The sequence below is a fragment of the Euprymna scolopes genome, chromosome 3, assembly GCF_053919585.1.
Source record: "Euprymna scolopes isolate OS-2025 chromosome 3, ASM5391958v1, whole genome shotgun sequence".
Classification (NCBI taxonomy): Eukaryota; Metazoa; Mollusca; class Cephalopoda; order Sepiida; family Sepiolidae; genus Euprymna; species Euprymna scolopes.
In genome coordinates this window covers 56,589,594-56,607,274 of record NC_136484.1, presented here as the reverse complement: position 1 = coordinate 56,607,274, position 17,681 = coordinate 56,589,594, and the positions used below count along the sequence as shown (strand labels likewise).

Here is a 17,681-nt window from a genome sequence, read left to right as displayed (position 1 = left end):
ACCGTTCTTTCACTACCCCCCTCCCCCCCCATCCGAACCCACTGGACTACTTCATTTGATCATATGTTGAGAGCATCACCAACATGACCTCCCATAACACCAAAGCCAGCCTGATTGCCACCATCTGCTGAGTATTCAGCGACCTCCCGCCGGCACTTGTGGAAAAGGCATGCTCCTAGTTCTGAATCCATATCGAGGCAGTGATTGAGGCTGAAGGCGGCTACATTAAATAAATGTCAGCTCTACTTCATAATCAAGTTACCTGAATTGATTTTTTTCAATAAAAGTTTTAAAATAAAGCTGTAGTGTTGTTTTCTTTACGGTGAAAAATTTATTGTTCCACCCTTCCATACAAGAAATTAAGTGCTATTATAAAAGCAACTCCTACACAAAGAACTCCTTTGGACATATCTATCTATCTATATTTCTATCGACTATTATATAAAAGGTGTGTGTGTGTGAAGTTACCTATAGACTCAAAAACAGCTGGGTCAATTTTGATAAAATTTCACATGAAGGTACTTTATGTAACTGGCAGTGTTCTTAGATAGGTTTTGTATCAGAATGTCTTTGATAAGTATCGATAATCAAAATAATCCAAAAACGCAAGGAACAAGTGATTTTGACAAAATTATGTCTATTTTGTAGTCCTATAATGTAAACTTAATATAATATGTTACTTTTGTGCTATCGTTGTTCGTTCTCATTAGCTCCTTATATCAAGTGGCATCTCACCTTGTCTGGAGCGATTTCAGTAAAGAAAAAATAATCATCCCCCAAAAAAGTGATTTGCCATAAAACATATTGCAACTTACACAGCCTAACATCACAAGTACATTTGAGAAGTTTTAGTACCACACAAGCCGACGGGACTGGGCATATAAAATCAACAGTAGTTTCTCTGATATGACAGGACCATGTTCGAAATAAATGTTTCTGTTTAAAGCACAGCTGTATTATGATACTTGACTTTTACATTTTAAACTTAAATTCAAACCATTATCACCACGCAAGCAGTAAGGCCAGGCATATAAAATCATTAGTAGGTTCTTTACACATTCGAAATCAGTTTCTCTTTAGAGTATGATACTTGACTTTTGCATTTTAAACTTTAATTGAAGTCATTATATATAAAAAAATATTTTATAAAATCAGCAGTAGGTTCTCTACACTGCAATGTAGACAACAATGTATTGTGGATTAAGTCACTGTGGAGAGGCATGCGAAGCTTCCTTCCAGTGTACTATGATGGGTCTCCAACTAGAGCAAGCAATTAATCGATTTGATTGAAAAATAGGCAATTTCACCGATTTCAATAACAATAAAAATATGCGAGAGTGAAACATTCGTTGATCATCATTCACTCCCAGACAACGTCGGGTCTCCCTGCTAGTAAAATGTAATCCTGAAATTATGCCAACGATTTCCAAAGACCTTGTATACAGTAGGTATATTTTTCATGCTGTATTAGGAGAAAGAGAAAAATATATCAAACTTACCTTTCCTCTATTCTATGCTCAATAGTTTCAATCTTGCGAGATAGCACTTGATTGATTTCCGTACATGATTCTATTTCCCCCTCTAGTTTTAACCTTTTTTCATCAATTTCAAGCATCCTTGAATTATATTCACATTTCTGTAATCACAAAATAACACTGATTGATTTGAAATAGAACACACAAAAATCCAATGAACAGTCATTACTAGGGCTAGGATAACAGCATATCCTTTTAATTATTTTGACTCTTACTTATGCATGCGTTGATATCTTATATGCTTTTATATAGAACTAGCGAGGGGTACCCGGCGTTGCCCGGGTGTTTGGAGGTGTGTGTGGGGGGGGGGGGTAAAAAAAAAAAGTAAGTATGAGGATCGAACCCGAACTGTTGAGGCAAAGTTGTGAAAAAAAAAACGTTTGACGTTAACCATTGCCCCACCGCGACATGCTTACGGAAACACATTTGAATTTATTTAATTACTTGGATTTAGCAGGTGCTCATTTTAATGAGTTAATGAGGTCAAGTTTGACTGCGGGATTTCATTTACTGCTGAACGCTTCCCCCCCCCCCAAGATGTTATAGGAAAAAGACTAACCCACATGCGGCGAGCGACAAATATTGAATATTTATCTTCCCAAAATCAAGCAAATTAAATAGACAGGCGAGCAATGTTGTTAACTGTGAGATATTACGATTTATATGTGATATAAAAAGTTTTAAAAAGTTGAAAGCGAGCAACCGCTTCTCTGAAAGAAGCCTTTTGTAGACACACAGAAAAAGCAAACACACATACATACATACATTTTCGCTCTTATATTTATAGATGATGTGGTTCTCAGTTGATTAACTGTGTTTAACTGTGACGGATATATATTCAAGAATCAAAACAATGAAAAGAATATGCTGTTGTCATAGCCCTAGTCATTACATACTCAAAATTAGTTATGTCTATTTTGTAGTCCTATAATATAAACTTAATATAATATGTTAATTTTGCATTATCGTTGTTCGTTCTCATTAGCTCCTTATATCAAGTGGCATCTCACCTTGTCTGGAGCGATTTCAATAATCATCCCCAAAAAAAGTGATTTGCCATAAAACATATCGCAACTTATGTTCAATTAATTGTATATAATGAACAAGCCTAGGACAACAGCAAATTCTTTTCATTGTTTTGACTCTCGAGTATGTATCCATTGATATCTTATATACTTTTATATAGAGTGATGTGGTTCTTGGTTGATTAACTGTGTCTAATTGTGTCGGATATATACTCGAGAGTCAAAACAATAAAAATATTCTGTTGTCATAGCCCCAGTAATCAATAATTAAAAATTGCATTGCATTTTAGCATCATCATCACCCCCACCCTTCATAAAATAAACAAATGAAATTATCTTACAAATTATTTTAAGCATATATTTTTACCAGATCTTCGATATTATCTTCAATTTTCTTGTTCACTTTTTTCATCTGTTGCGTTTCCTTTAATTGCATCACCAAATTTTCCTTTTCTTCTATATTCTGTACAAATGAAAAAAAAATCATTAAATGGTCAATATACTTTTGTTTATGAGTTCTGCATTCCAGCACCTCTTGGCAGACAATATTCATCTATTTTTGCCTTGTTTCTTTCAAATGTTCCCTTTTTTTACATAATATTTTGCTGATTTCTTTCTACGGTGAAAAACTGCTGCACATCGAAATTACTACAAGTTCCTTTCCATTACAACAATAATCATATATTATTATAATGATATTCGAAAACAAGGCTACATCAAAGGGAGGTCACTCTCATATCCTTGTCCAGGGTTGCCAGATTGGTCTTTTTAAAGTCAAATTTAATGAATTTGGCCCTTTCTTGAGCAGTTTGGCCTTGAAAAATTGTATTTGGCTTTTTTCAAAACATAACATATAGACAAACTGAGGAACGAACAAGCAGAATATTATATAGATTTTATAGAGATTTACAAATTTTTTTCTCAGTAAATTATTCATTTGAAAAGTTAACTTTTTGTATTGTAGAATGTTTGAAGAAAAAGTCAACAAGAGTTATAAGTGTCTATGTGCTTGTTTTCTGTTTTCTTTTGTTTTTTTCTTATTATTTCGTCCTATCTAGCGATGGGGCATTCTACCAGATGCCAGACATTCACCCACTATCTCATACATTCCAACCGATAGATCTCTTTAAAATTCTAACTGTCCCTTTAAGTGCAGTTGTTTGTATCTCACTTGCAGTTGGTTCACCCGATGTATTTGCTAGGTAGATTTTGGAAATTGTTTTTCGTGAATCTGGTTGCTCTCATGATTACTGAAAAGATGGAGATCTTCCTAAGATTCCAGTTTCGTTTAATGCATGTGACAAAGTGCGTGAGTAAGGTTCTTTTTTTAATTTTTTTTTATTCAATTTTCACCCCAAACAAGGCACAGTGTCACTTTGAAGTAGGAGGCTACTATCGGGGACATAATTTGCGGGGGCATTATGAAGGGAAATGAGTAGAAATATGTTTGTTCACATTACACTTGCGCTTCTGCATATCAGTACAGTTGGGAAAGCAGAATCCCGGAAGGGAGTTCCAAAGACTTGCAGTTTTGGGGAAGAAACTATTGGAGTAAAAGGCTTTCTTACACCTAGGGATCTCTACTGTAAAGGTGTGGGACTTAGTTGCTTGTCGGGTTTGTCAGAGGTAGTCACGTCAAGTACGTACAAATGCTTGCAGTTCGTCAGAGCATTCACCATTAAAGTATTTGTAGAACAGGCAGAGGGATGCAACATTTCGTCGATGTGACAGAGGCTGAAGCCTAGATGACAGTTCAGGTTGGCGACTCTCTTTTGAACCCTGTCCAGGAGGGAGAGACAAGCAGCAGATGCACCAGCCCAAATGCGACAACAGTACTCCATACATGGGCGAATGGTGGCCTTATAGAGGTACAGGATACTTTCAGGTGTAAGTAATTTTCTAGCATGGTAGAGAGAGCCCACCTTCTTTGGAGCAGCCTTGGCAATGCTCTCATTGTATATATTCCAGTTCATGTTCCTTGTAAACGTTAGGCCAAGGAGTTTAAAAGAAGTACTTTCAGGCAATGTGTTTTTGGCCATTGCTATTGGTGGTAGAGAAGGTTTCTTGTAGTTATTGAAGAAAACAAGCTTAGTCTTGGTAGCATTGAATGTGACCATCCATTTTTCTCCCCATTCCACTACAGATTAGAGGTCATCTTCTAGTGTTTTTGCCATTTCCTTAGATATGTGTTCATTTGTTTTCCTCTCATGCCTGTTATAGAGTGGTGTCATCGACAAATATACCCATCTCCAAAACAATTTTATCAGAGAGGTCATTTATGGATATCAGGAATAATAAAGATCCAAGGATAGATTCCTGAGGTACTCCTGCATTTATATCATATTGTTTAGATGTACGACCATCGAGGACAACTTGGATTTTTCTCTTATTTAAGAAGGATTTAATTACATTATGTATTCTTCCAGTGATACCATATGATCTAATTTTCCTTAGAAGACCATCGTGCCATACTCTGTCAAAAGCCTTTGATATATATCAAGGGCTACTGCTCTACTCTCCCCTGTTTTGTCCAGTGAACCGTATATACGTTCAGAGACTACAGTTAAGATATCTGCTGTTGAACAGGCTTGCCTGAATCCATATTGTCAGTCAGGAGTTTAGCAGCTGTTAGGTGTTGGACTAGGGCATGATTAACTAAGGACTCAAATATTTTGGTGAAAAGCAGGAGGAGGTTAATTGGGCGATAATTTAGTGGGTCAGTTCTTTCACCAGAATTCTTGAAAACTGGTACCACGGAAGCGGTTTTCCAGCAGTCGGGAAAGCAAGATTCGTTAAGGGATTTATTGTAAAGTTTGGAGAGAACTGGAGCAACCTCAACAGAGTATTTTTTAATAGCATAGCCGGGATGAGATCTGGTCCACATGCTTTTGAGGTGTCTAGGTTTTTTATGATACCATGCATCTGAGTAGGGGTGATTTTCAAATTGTCTAGTGTGGCGTCTGTCCGCAAAGGAAAGTCGGGGAGGGAGTGGTTTGCCGGGTTCAGTGTGGAGTTTGAGGCAAACCGACTGGCAAGCAGATTAGCCTTGTCGGTTGCTGTGCAAGCAACCTTATGATTGTTTGATAGTGGGGGAATCGTTGACTGCCCATTATTTACTACACTGTTGCAGATTTTCAAAAAATCACGGGTTCCTAATTTCTGTGCTTCGATGCGTTTTCTGGTGGTTTCAGTGTAATCTGTCTTAGCTGTCGCTATTACTCTCTTACAATTATTTCTAGCTTCTACATACTTCTGTCTGTTTGAACTAGACTTATGTCGGTTGAATCTGTGGAACACATGCTGCCTTTGAGTAATGCCAGCTGCACAAGCAGAAGTAAACCATTGGGGAGAGTGAGGCTTGTTATAGAATTTCCGTGTGGGAACATGTGCTTCAATTGCAGTTTTGAACCATTCAGTGGTCTCATTTGCACACTGTTCAGCTGGAAGAGAAAAGATATTTCGCCATGGGGCATCTCTGATGAGTTCCCTGATGGCTTCCCAGTCAGCCTTTTTGTAATACCTTGTTGTTTTAAGTTGTGGGGCTTTAGTTTTAGGGCGAGAATTTAGGGTGATTTCTACCATTATCATAGCATGATCAGCATTCCTGAGTGGGCTGTGGGCATTTGTTGTACAATCATCGGGAACTGTTGTCAGAAATAGATCTAGAAGTGAGGCATATTGATCTTGCTGGTCTGGGAAACGTGTTGGAAATGTAACTGTCTGAGATAGGGAATGGGATATAGAGAAGCTATGTGTTGTGCTACCAGCTACATCTGTGTAATTAGAGAATCCAAGCCAGTTACTGTGGTGGACATTAAAATCACCAAACACATGTATTTGTGCACTAGTATTGAGGGCGAGTGCTATATCTATGCTGTCAGAGACTTTGTTTATTAGGGTACAGTCCTGGGTTGAGGGAGAGTGGTACAGAAAATACAAGTAGCTAATATCATGTTGCATATTTAGTCTGAAGCACATAAAGGCCTGGTCATCTGATTCTAGTTTTATTTCTCTAGTCAGAGGGAGGGTGTTATGAATATAGAGTTCGGGAGCATCATTCATTTCCCCCAGCCCCTAAGGGTAGAGAAGTTGAGAGAAATACCATATTAGCAGAGAGGCATTAATTAGATTTCAAGGACCCCCAAAACAAGCAGACAGCATACATTGGTTTCAAACAAATACACTTTGATTATTCATTGAATTTTTGACTCATTTGTATTAATCCAATTTGTCATGTATTATTTATGGATAAATCCTATTTTAATTCTTGACACCTAAATAAATGATTTTTCCATAAATCATTTTACTATTTGCTTTATATATATATATATATATATATTTGGCGTTTTTTAGCATTATTAATAACATTGAAATGCTATTTTTTTTTTTATGTTACCTTAACGTTTTTTTTTAAACTATAAGCTCTTTTTGTTATTCATATATATATGAATAAATAACTCTTATTTTTTATAGGACGTATTTATTTATTTATTTACATGCATAAAAGTATACCTATGGACACGCGGGTTTCTAGCTTTTAGCCGACATCAACATAGGTTCCTAACCTATGCTAACAACAGCTAAAAGCCAGAAACACACACGTAAATAAATAAATAAATAAATATAAGCCACACTGATGAGCTGTGATACAGCGAAACAGTACTGTATGTGGGTGACTATAATGCTCCTTATCTTGAGTTGAGCATATTGGGAAGTGATACGCAGTATACCATTAGCGTATTAAGCAATGCTCTTTGTGTAAACAAATCGACCTTAGGTATTTGGACGATGACAAAACATCATTAATTCACTACCTGCACAGAAGCTACTGAATAGCGTAATTGTTCAAAGCCTTGACTGTCGTACAGGCGGTTGGGTTTCGATCCTGGCTTGAGATAGTTGCCTGTCTAGCTGCACTGATGAGCTGTGATACAGCAAAACAGTACTGTATATATATATATATACTGAGAGAGAGAGAGAGAGAGAGAGAGAGAGAGAGAGAGAGAGAGAGAGAGAAGGAGATTTGAATTTCAACTTACATTCTTATTGGGAAGAATGAATAGAATAAAAATGGTGAATCAAACGGTGAACACTAAAAATAAGTGAATAAAATTTCTTACTTTGACTTGTAGAATATTGAATTTGGTTTTTGAATTCTCTAATTTCACTGCTAAAATTACTTGTTCTTTTTCATTGTCTTTTATCTGTTTTTCTCCATTTATGATACCTTGCGTCATTGCATGGTATGTCTTCTCGGCTTCTTCTGCTGCATTGCTGAAAAAAAAAAGAAAACAAGCACATGAGGTGCTGCAGCACTCACCTTAGATGGGTTGAACCGACTCCCTCTTAAGAAGGAAGTTTCATGGAAATGTCAAATTCACAAATGGTTTACAGTAGTTTGTAATAAACAAGTTCACCAAATTTATCTAAAAAAAGTGATTATTTTCTGCATCAAAGCTGGCACATGTTGATGTTAATGATGCCTCACTTGATGTAACTACCTTTTGCTACATGTGTGACATGTTGCTACATGAGTGACACACTACATGGGCGACATGTTGAATGCTGGTAGTGGTTGTGAATGTGCTTTCATTGCTCACTGTTGTGTTGTTTGTGGAAAATTTAAGAAGCTTCTGCCAACCTCTACACCTAAGTAGATTTACTTCAAGATTTGAGGACAAGTCTTTTCAATCTGTGTTCTCTGCCATCCAGACATGGGCTTCAAGTACTTCTGATCTGCAATGGCTTCAGCATAATGACTAGTGTTAGGATGACTAATCAGAATCGGGAATTGGAAAAATTTGTGCATATTTTCCAAAGCCAAAAACGATTCCTTTAACCATTTTTTTTTTTAATTTGATTTTGTTTAAAACAAAATCTTCCACTGTTGGTAGTAATAATAAAATAATAAATATTTATTAATTTTAACTACTTATAAAGCTAAAATCCACAGATCACCCCCCCCCTCCACCATGTTTGTTTTATGTTTGAGAAATATCTGCAAATTTAACATGTGTTTTATGGTAACCGGGGGGAAAATAACAACTTTAGATTTAAATATTTACAGATTTATAAAGAATCAGGAATTGGGAATTTGGTATGGCATCAGTAATTGTATCGGAATTGGAAAAATATTCGAATCATCCCATCACTAATAATGACCATATCATGATCAGATGGAATGTGAGGATGCAAACTGAAAGAAAGAATTCCTTCAACAGTGCTTCATCAAAAACTTAATGTTGTTTAGATTATGATTGCCTTACACACTTTGGTGCCTAAGATAGTTTGGCCACATACAGTGTACAACCTCTTGCATCAACTCTATAACACATTTGGATATCTTATGCACGAGGGAACATGCAAACCAACGAAGACCTGGTTTGAATACTTAATGATATAACTGCTTAGAACTTGATTGAACCACATGGTCAACAGGCATGAGACATTGCCTGGTGTTTCCACTCTGGAGTCAAGTAGATTTACAGCATTGTAAATACCATTTTATATAGGATTTAGTTCTATGTAACAATTTAATTTTACCAATTTTACTCAAATAACCTTAGTTAGCCGTTTCTCTGCATTTGGGGGAGGGGGTAGAAAAAAACTTGGTCTGAAACTTTGATTTGGGATATGAAGTATATCTGTTTATTATTTTTCAGTTGAAGTTTTCAGAAATCAAAGGGGTCTCCTACCTGAAGCTAACTCTTGAAATATGAGATAGATATTCGAATGTGCCATTAAAGTTCTTTATCTAACAAACACTGAGTTAATAAAGAAGTTGAAAACATAATTTTCCTCTCCCCAATTGACCATTTAAATATGTGATAATATATCTTTCCCTTGGTCTTACTGGATTCCAGGACAAGAATTTATCTAGTCTGGTGGAGTATCCAGTTTCATGTTGCTACTTGAGATACCATCACTTGGAGAAAGTGCACCATTCCTTGTAAAAGGCAGTGTTGGCTAGCCATACAGAGGGGATCTTATTTGAGCTCGAATACTATGTAATTTTGAATATTTAGTCAGGATTTACTTGCAAGAAAAAATATTTTCATACCAGGTTGTCCTAACAAACCTATGTACAGAGAGGCCTTCGAAACTCGAGGATAGTGGATCTTTTTAATCCTCATTCATCAGAAACTTGGTGTTGATTGGATCATGGATGTTTTACATACTTGCTGTCTTAGCTGGATCGGCTATGTATCGTGTGATGCCTCTTGCATTAACTCCACAATATACTTAGATATCTTAAGCACTAGTAATAGACTTTTTTTAAACATTGTCTCTACCAAGGAGAATTATGTGGGTAAAGAGTTTAATGGTTACTAGTATAAAATTAACAGTTTGTGTTCAAATTCAGCTGGATCTATTATATCCACTTACATAGTAACGTTACTGGTAAGATATGGAACCCCAACACTGATTATGAGTTTCAAAGTTAAATAATACTTACAATACTTTATTGTATTCACGGAAAAAAGCATTGATTTGTTGGTCAAGAAGATTCTGTTCTTTCTTGATCGTTTCCTGGGCTTCTTTGCATCTGACGTCTGCATCTACTTTATTCTTCACAGTTTCAGCCATCATATATTCTGCCTACAGATTTTAAAATAAAGATAATTCTTATCGTATGTTGGTATATATACCCTTTTTATCTGTTCTATTGTTACTTTTATGGTACATGCTCAACTGAGTGTCAATCTATGGTTTCCCGCCACCCTGTAAACATTTCACAATTCTAGCTACATTCTAGCTAAATTCACAATTCTAGCTAGAACAATTTCCTTTACCCTCTATCTGTGCCTAAACCTAAATGAAAATTCAATAAGCAAAGTTTCTTTCCTGGAACTGTTCATCTGTGAAACAATACTGTGACACTGCTACTTAGTTGACTATAACATGATTGTTTTCAAATCTAATATAAATAAGTTCTTATTAAGCAGTTCATTTATATAGTTGAAACCTACCCAAGTTCCACCATTATTGATCGTCACGGTGTTGTCTCATCACCTACCTAACGTTCATTAAACCTGATCCTAGAATAACCTCCAGGCTTTTATAAGCAGTAATACCCAAGTAAATATATATATATATACATTTAATATAGGGTTTCATCAGAACATTATTATTATTATTATTATTGGCTCACAAGGAGCTTTCACACAGGTTATCAAGAATCTCTTCTTGAAAACAGCCTGTGGTGTTCCCTGGAAGCTGAGTGACAACAAATCTCTCCAAATTTCCAGTAGTCTCCACCTCTTTCGGTAGTATTTGCAAATAAATTTACATTATCGCAACAGTGCTTGCCATTGATTTCTCATTGGCAGCGGCTATTGGTCTTCACTGGAATTTGAGTGGCAATAAACTTCCCCAAGGTTCCAGTTCTTGTCATCCAGCAGAGATCTGGTCAGTGCTCTCTCCTCGGTCTTTCCTTCCTCCTTGATTTTACTTGACTGTTTGGCCACACTTTTTTTTTTTTTGTTTTTGAGAGAGGCATTCAGTGATGTGGTAGAGAATTTACAGATATCAATGTTCTTGGTTACATGTGGCGTTTCATGTTTTTGCCTCTGCAGCAGTTTGTCTGGTCTGCACTTGTTGCTTATGTGTGTTAGTCTCCACATTCAAAGGTTTTCATTATTATTATTATTATTATTATTATTATTATTATTATTATTATTAAGCGATAATCACTGTGTTGAATACAAACTCACTATCTGGGATGAAAGAATCAAACTCAGTATTACAAACGTAAACTGATATCTGTTACTATCAGGTTGACAAGAAAGTTCTTGCGGTTTTTAATTTTAAAATTCAAATGAACATATCTCGGCTCAAACAAAAATTTATTGATCAAAATAAACATCATTAGAATCAACACACTTTTGCCAACGCAAAACAAGTCTATTTATGCCAGTAACATAAAAATCTTACATTCTAATGACAATGAAGTCACTGAAGGCGTTTTTGATATCACTAAGGCTTTTGAAGCATTTCTCATGCAGAAAGTTGTCGCGATGTTTGAAAAAATAGCAGTTGGTAAGTGAGAGGTCTGAACAGTATAGTGTATGAGGCAGAGTTTTGTAACTCAATTTGTTCAACTTCTGTAAGGTCAGTTTAGAATCATGCGGTCAGGCACTGTCATGGAGGAGAATTGGGCTTTTTCTGTTGACTAATGCTGAGTGTTGTTGTCAAAGTTTCTCATGCATTTCATCCATTTGTTGACAGTACTTCTCTGCCGCGATGGTTCATCACTGGTAGTTTTTGTGATATTTATTTCTTTTGTGAAACTCTAGCTTCAGGAAGTGTTGTGAAGCTTCGTTGGTATTTAACCACTGAACTGAGCATTGCTGCTTTTCATTGCAAGTCACAACACAATCGAGGAACGGGTTGTTCTTGTTGTGTAAAAAAAAGGAAGATAACATTTTATAATGGCATTTCTTTTGGTTGTTGTTCAATTCATGAGGCACCCATTTATCAATTTTTTTTGTCTTTCCAATCTCTCTCAAGTGGTTGGAAATCATCATATATGTAACGTCTAATTCAGAAGCAATGAAACAGTTGTGCATGGATTGGCTTCAACTAAGGCTCTTAATTGATTGTTGTCAACATCCGATGGCCGACCACTACACTCATCATCTTCAAGACTCTTGTTGCCATCACGAAATTTCTTAAACCACTATTGTGCTGTGCATTCAATAGTGGTTCCTGGGACAAATGCTTCATTGATATTGCAAACTGTTTCAGCAGCTTTTCGGCCTAGCTTAAATTGAAATAAGAAAATTGTGCGTATTTGATTTTTTTCCATCTTGTATTTGATGTTCTGAAAAGAAGACATTATTGTTTAAATATTATTGTAATTTAAACGATTAGATAGAGAGAAAAACTCTCTTTAAAATGATATATAAAGTAAAGGTATTATAACAAAAAAACTTATTTGAAAATACATCATTTGAAATCAAAATTTTTAATTCCACAAGAACTTTCGTGTTAACCTAATACATTCTTGAAGTCTATTCAAACTTAGGTAAACTACAATAACATGGATATCTGGTGTTGGAGAGAAAAAAGCTGATTCTGATTTCTTTTTCTTTTTTGTTATTTTCATACCAAATGTAATCAATCATTTGACTTTTAAATCTGTTTATTTTGCTTGTGTACTCTGTAATTTGTACGTTTCTATTCTATTTTAAGAATAAATGTCAAATTGTTTTTATTTTTTGATTGTGATACTATCGACGTTTCCCTATCACCACCACCACCAGTTGTTAGGAAGTGAAGAAAAAAGGGGAAAAATACAACAAAAAGAGGAAAAGTATGTAACAAAAAAGAGGAAAATGTAACAAAAAGTGGGAAAATATAACAAAAAAGTAAAAACTGTAACAAAAATAAGGAAAAAATGCAACAAAAAAGAGGAAAATGTAATACAAAAAAATGTAACAAAAAAGTGGAAAAATGTAACAAAAATAAGGAAAAATATAACAAAAAAAGAGTAAAAAATGCAGCAAAAAAATAAAAATGTAGCAAAGAAGAGGAAAAAAAAATGTAACGAAAAATGGTTCTTCAAACATATTAATCACGTGAATATCCAGCTGCAAACTTCAATTATGCTTTATCAGAAAGTTGGTATTGGTGAGATTACAAATGTCTGATACTTCTGATGGTTTGGACATGTATAGCAGGTCATCTCTTGCATCATCTTTATAAAGTGTTTGAATATATTGGACACTGGATAGCATGATAGACTGAGAAATACATGGTTTAAATGTGTAATAAGTGATATAACTGATTGCAATCTTCTGTTTTGTGAGACAATGGCTTTCTGCATCTGATGTATGTGGCGATACAGTCAAAGCTGGAATTGCCTCTCCAGATGCAGACCTGAATGGGCGATAAGGAGAACAAGGTTTTCCCATTTACCAGGTTCTTCTTCTCAGCATTGTAAAGTCTGATGGAAAGGCAAACCAATGCAGTCAGAGTCACCACAGGTACCTGAATTGTCGGAAAGGTGTTTCAGCACTTTACCATACGTCTATTGGGATTCTAAACCAGATTTTTGTCAAGGTTTACTCCCTTAGCCTTTGCCTTTTTCAAGGCATCCGCAAGCAGTGGAGTGATATAACTACATGCAACCTAACTGATACCAACCCTTTGGACCAGCATACATGCTAGCTGGCTGGCTGGCTGGTGTGAGACATTGCCTGGTGTTGCTCACTTAAAAGCCCTAGGATCCTCACAGCACTCTAAATACCAAAACTGAATGACAGTGAAGAAAAGAAAAAAGAAGAAACCGGATTATCCTACCTCATCTAGAGCATTTTTAACTTTATTAAGATGTTCATTTTCTAACAGCAACTTCTCTTGTACCATTGGACTAAAAAGAAAGGAAACAATTTTTATTTTCTTATGATATTTTTAACATTTTGATTTAACTTTTAAAATAATATTTTTTTAAATGTGTGAAACTGTTTAGGATTACAAAATCACATAGATAAAAATACTTTCATGATACCAGGATAGAATATTTAATGATTTTGCTAATATTAGAAAAACCTGCTGCAGTAAATTAGTAAAAATAATGTGAAAATATAAGATGGAAAGTTGCCAGTGAAGTAAATATCACAAAAACTACCAGTGATGAATGGCATCTCTTTACAGATATGAACAAATGACCCAATGACTAAAGTAAAGGAAAAGCTTCTTCAACAATGTCCAGCCCTTAACAATATCTCAAGAAGAGACTAGACTGCAAGTGTAGACCAAAAGGGCAATACAATGCCATCCCTCCAACAGATATGGGAATCTTCCCTTCTAAAGTTCTCTCTCCTGACTCAGAAGCAATCTAGGTCCAGTGAAGGACATTTAACAACCTGAAAAAAAAAAAAAAAAAAAAAAAAAACAGAAATGGAGCAATCAAAAGCTGCTATGACCAGATGGGCTACAAAACTGACCAATCATCTGTTAATGTGGAGAGAAAGACCATACAACACAACACTGTTCTGTCTGTCTTGTATGAGGAGTGTTCCAGAAGTAATGCCTCCTATTCTTTTTTAATCTGCCCGAATGGATGAGAGGAGCATGCAAATTGCATTTTTATGATGACTGAACTTATACATTTACAACTTGAAAGTTTCATTTCTCTGTTAAAAATATTGACAGTGTGGAACTCATGGATGTGTGCCAGAAGCAGAGATGCATCATTGAATTCCTGACAAAAGTGCATTGAGAATGGTTGTGACTATGTAGAAAAATAAATTCTGGAGCACAAAAGTCGTTTGTTTTAATGGTACCACTCTCATCATCATAGCTCTTCAACTTTTTGAGTTAAAAAAAAATAGGAGGCTTTATTTTTGGAACAACCTTCCTACAATTAAACCAGTGAAGCTTGAAAGATCTTGCAGAGTTCAATGATAATGCAAAGTGTGTAAACAAGTAAGAGGTTGCTGTGTGATCACATGCTCCAAAGACATGCAAAAAAGAAAAAAAAAATTTAAGTCTGGATAACTCACATATTTATCCATCCAAACGAGCCCAGATTTTGAAGTCCTCAAAAGTTAGTTCATTTGAAAACTCTGCCAAATTACATTCCTTTATTCAATCTGAAAACTGCTAATATTAAGTTTCTTTATCTAATTTATTATTATTTAATATTAAGTTCCTTTATCTAATTTATTATTATTTAATATTAAGTTCCTTTATCTAATTTATTATGATTCTCCATATTTTTTTCACTACCGTAAGTTAACATTAATTTTCTTTTTCATTTATTTAAACGTACATTTATTTTCACATCCATTTATTTATTTTACTTCATTATATTAAGAAAATATTTTACACTCAGTATTAATTATTTCTGTAAAAATATTTCTGTAAATAAATATATTTTTAAAAATATATAAATAAACATATTTATTTATAAAAATCGGCTTACAGATATTCTTATTGCATTAAAAAATATATCTTACATTCAATATTAATTATTTCTGCAAAAATATTTCTGTAAATAAACATATTTTTGTAAAAATATGTAAATAAACATATTTATTCATAAAAATCAACTTATGGATATTCTTATTATATTAAAAAAATATATTTTACATTCAATATTAATTATTTTTGTAAATAAACATATTTTTAAAAAAATATGTGAATGAACATATTTATTTATAAAAATCAGCTTTTACATTCAATTAATTATTTCCTTAAAAATCAGTTTACAGATATTCTTACATTTGGACCTACATTTTTGTTAAAGTCTTCAAATTAATTCTCGATACATAAATATTAGATAAGAAATACCTACAAGGAATCAGTTAATATTGTAAATGAGACAGATAGATATTATAAAGCATCACACAGCTTACCAATGCTGATAAACATGTTGATAAACATTTCTAAGTTCAAAGTATCTAACAATTTAACAAACGATTTATTATACATTTTATTTCTTCTCTGTGTATTTGTAAACATCAGTATAATACAAGTAATAATGTGTTAGTATTTATTGATACAAACAACTCCAGTTGGTATGAAAGCTGTCTTCTACCTATAACAACTTATAACTTACACCTGCAACTTCTTCATGACACACCAGTAATCATTCCTCAGCACACTGATATGTCGCAGTACAGCATTTAGGAACCACTGGCATAAGTCATATCTTCTCTACCAAACACTAATTGTTCTCCCCTTCTCCTATCAAACACTATTTTCCTTTTCGATATTGCATACTAAGTGTTTTGCTATCTTCATTATTGAACATTATTGCTTTCCTGCTTCACTATTTGTCTTGTTTTTATTTACAGCATAATCATGTCGACACACCAGTTCTCTCTAAATCACTAAAGTTAAGCAATGTTGTGTCTGGTCAGTTCTAAAAATGGGTGACCATTTGGGAATTCCAGGGGCTGTATGTGCTCTCCACTTATCTCTGGATTGTTTCCAGTCAGTCTTGGGCTTCTCCTTGCCACTGGACCTAAGCAATACCAATTCAGGAGAAGTATGACTGGAGATTGCACAACCCTTACCTCACAATTACATGTGCAGTTACCCTTACAGAAGTGTCCATTGTTTCTTGAGACTGATTGGAAGCATCGATTTTTTTTTTTTACTCATGTTCACCCCAAACAAAGCATACTGTCACTTGGATGTAGAGGGTTACTATTTTGGACCATGTTTACAGAGAACTATACAAGGAGATGAGCGAGATGTGTGGTTTACATTACATTTAAACTTCTGCATGTTAGTACAGTGAGGGAAATAAGTAATAGGGACAGAATTCCAAAGTCTAACAGTCCGACGGAAGAAGCTATCAGAATAAAAGGCTTTCTCATATCTAGGGACCCCTACAGTAAAGGGGTGAGATTTTATTGTTGAACAGATTTGGTGGAGGTATGTGCATCAATGGGATAAAATGTAATTTAAAAAAAATTTTTTTATTGCATTTTCACCCCAAACAAGACACATTGCCACTTTGGTGTAGGAGGCTACAATCTGGGACATAAGTTGCAAGGATACGATGTAGGGAGTTGAGCCGCAAGATGTCTGTTTACATTACACTTGGTATTCTGCATGTCAATACAATCGGGGAAGCAGAAACTTGGAAGGGAATTCCAAAGTCTAGCAGTTCTGCGGAAAAAACTATTAGAGTAGAAGATTTTCTGGCATCTTGGGATCTCTATTGTGTAGGGGTGGAACCTCATTGCCTGTCAAGTTTGTCGAGGGTATCTACATTGAGAGGGTACAAGAGCTTGTTGTTCGTTGGAGCATCCAACATTAAAATTCTTGTAAAACAGGCAGAGGGATGCAACATTTCGTCGATGGGACAGAGGCTGAAGCTTAACTGACGGTTCAGGACCTAGTAGGTTGGTGACTCTCTTTTGAACCCTGTCCAGGAGTGAGAGACTAATAGCAGATGCAACAGCTCAAATGTGACAACAATACTCCATACGTGGGCAAATGATGACCTTGTAGAGGTACAGGATACTTTCAGGCATAATTAATTTTCTAGCATGGTAGATAGAGCCCAGATTCCTCACAGCAACTGCGGCAATGCTTTTGATTTATCCATTCCAACTCATATTCCCTGTGAATGATAAGCCGAAGAGTTTGAAAAAAGTAC

At 35.1% G+C, this 17,681-nt stretch overlaps 1 protein-coding gene across 1 annotated transcript in view; it reads right to left on the bottom strand.

Annotated features, from left to right (window-relative positions):
* The window catches only part of LOC145255582 (uncharacterized), a 120,435-nt gene that overhangs the window by 58,467 nt on the left and 44,287 nt on the right, over positions 1-17,681 (bottom strand). Inside the window, exons 7-11 of the mRNA XM_080114057.1 lie at positions 13,865-13,934; positions 10,017-10,159; positions 7,681-7,834; positions 2,928-3,023; positions 1,500-1,636 (exon numbers count right to left, since the gene is read on the bottom strand). Coding sequence (XP_079970183.1) covers positions 1,500-1,636; positions 2,928-3,023; positions 7,681-7,834; positions 10,017-10,159; positions 13,865-13,934 — 600 coding nt within the window. The remainder of the gene's footprint in view (positions 1-1,499; positions 1,637-2,927; positions 3,024-7,680; positions 7,835-10,016; positions 10,160-13,864; positions 13,935-17,681) is intronic.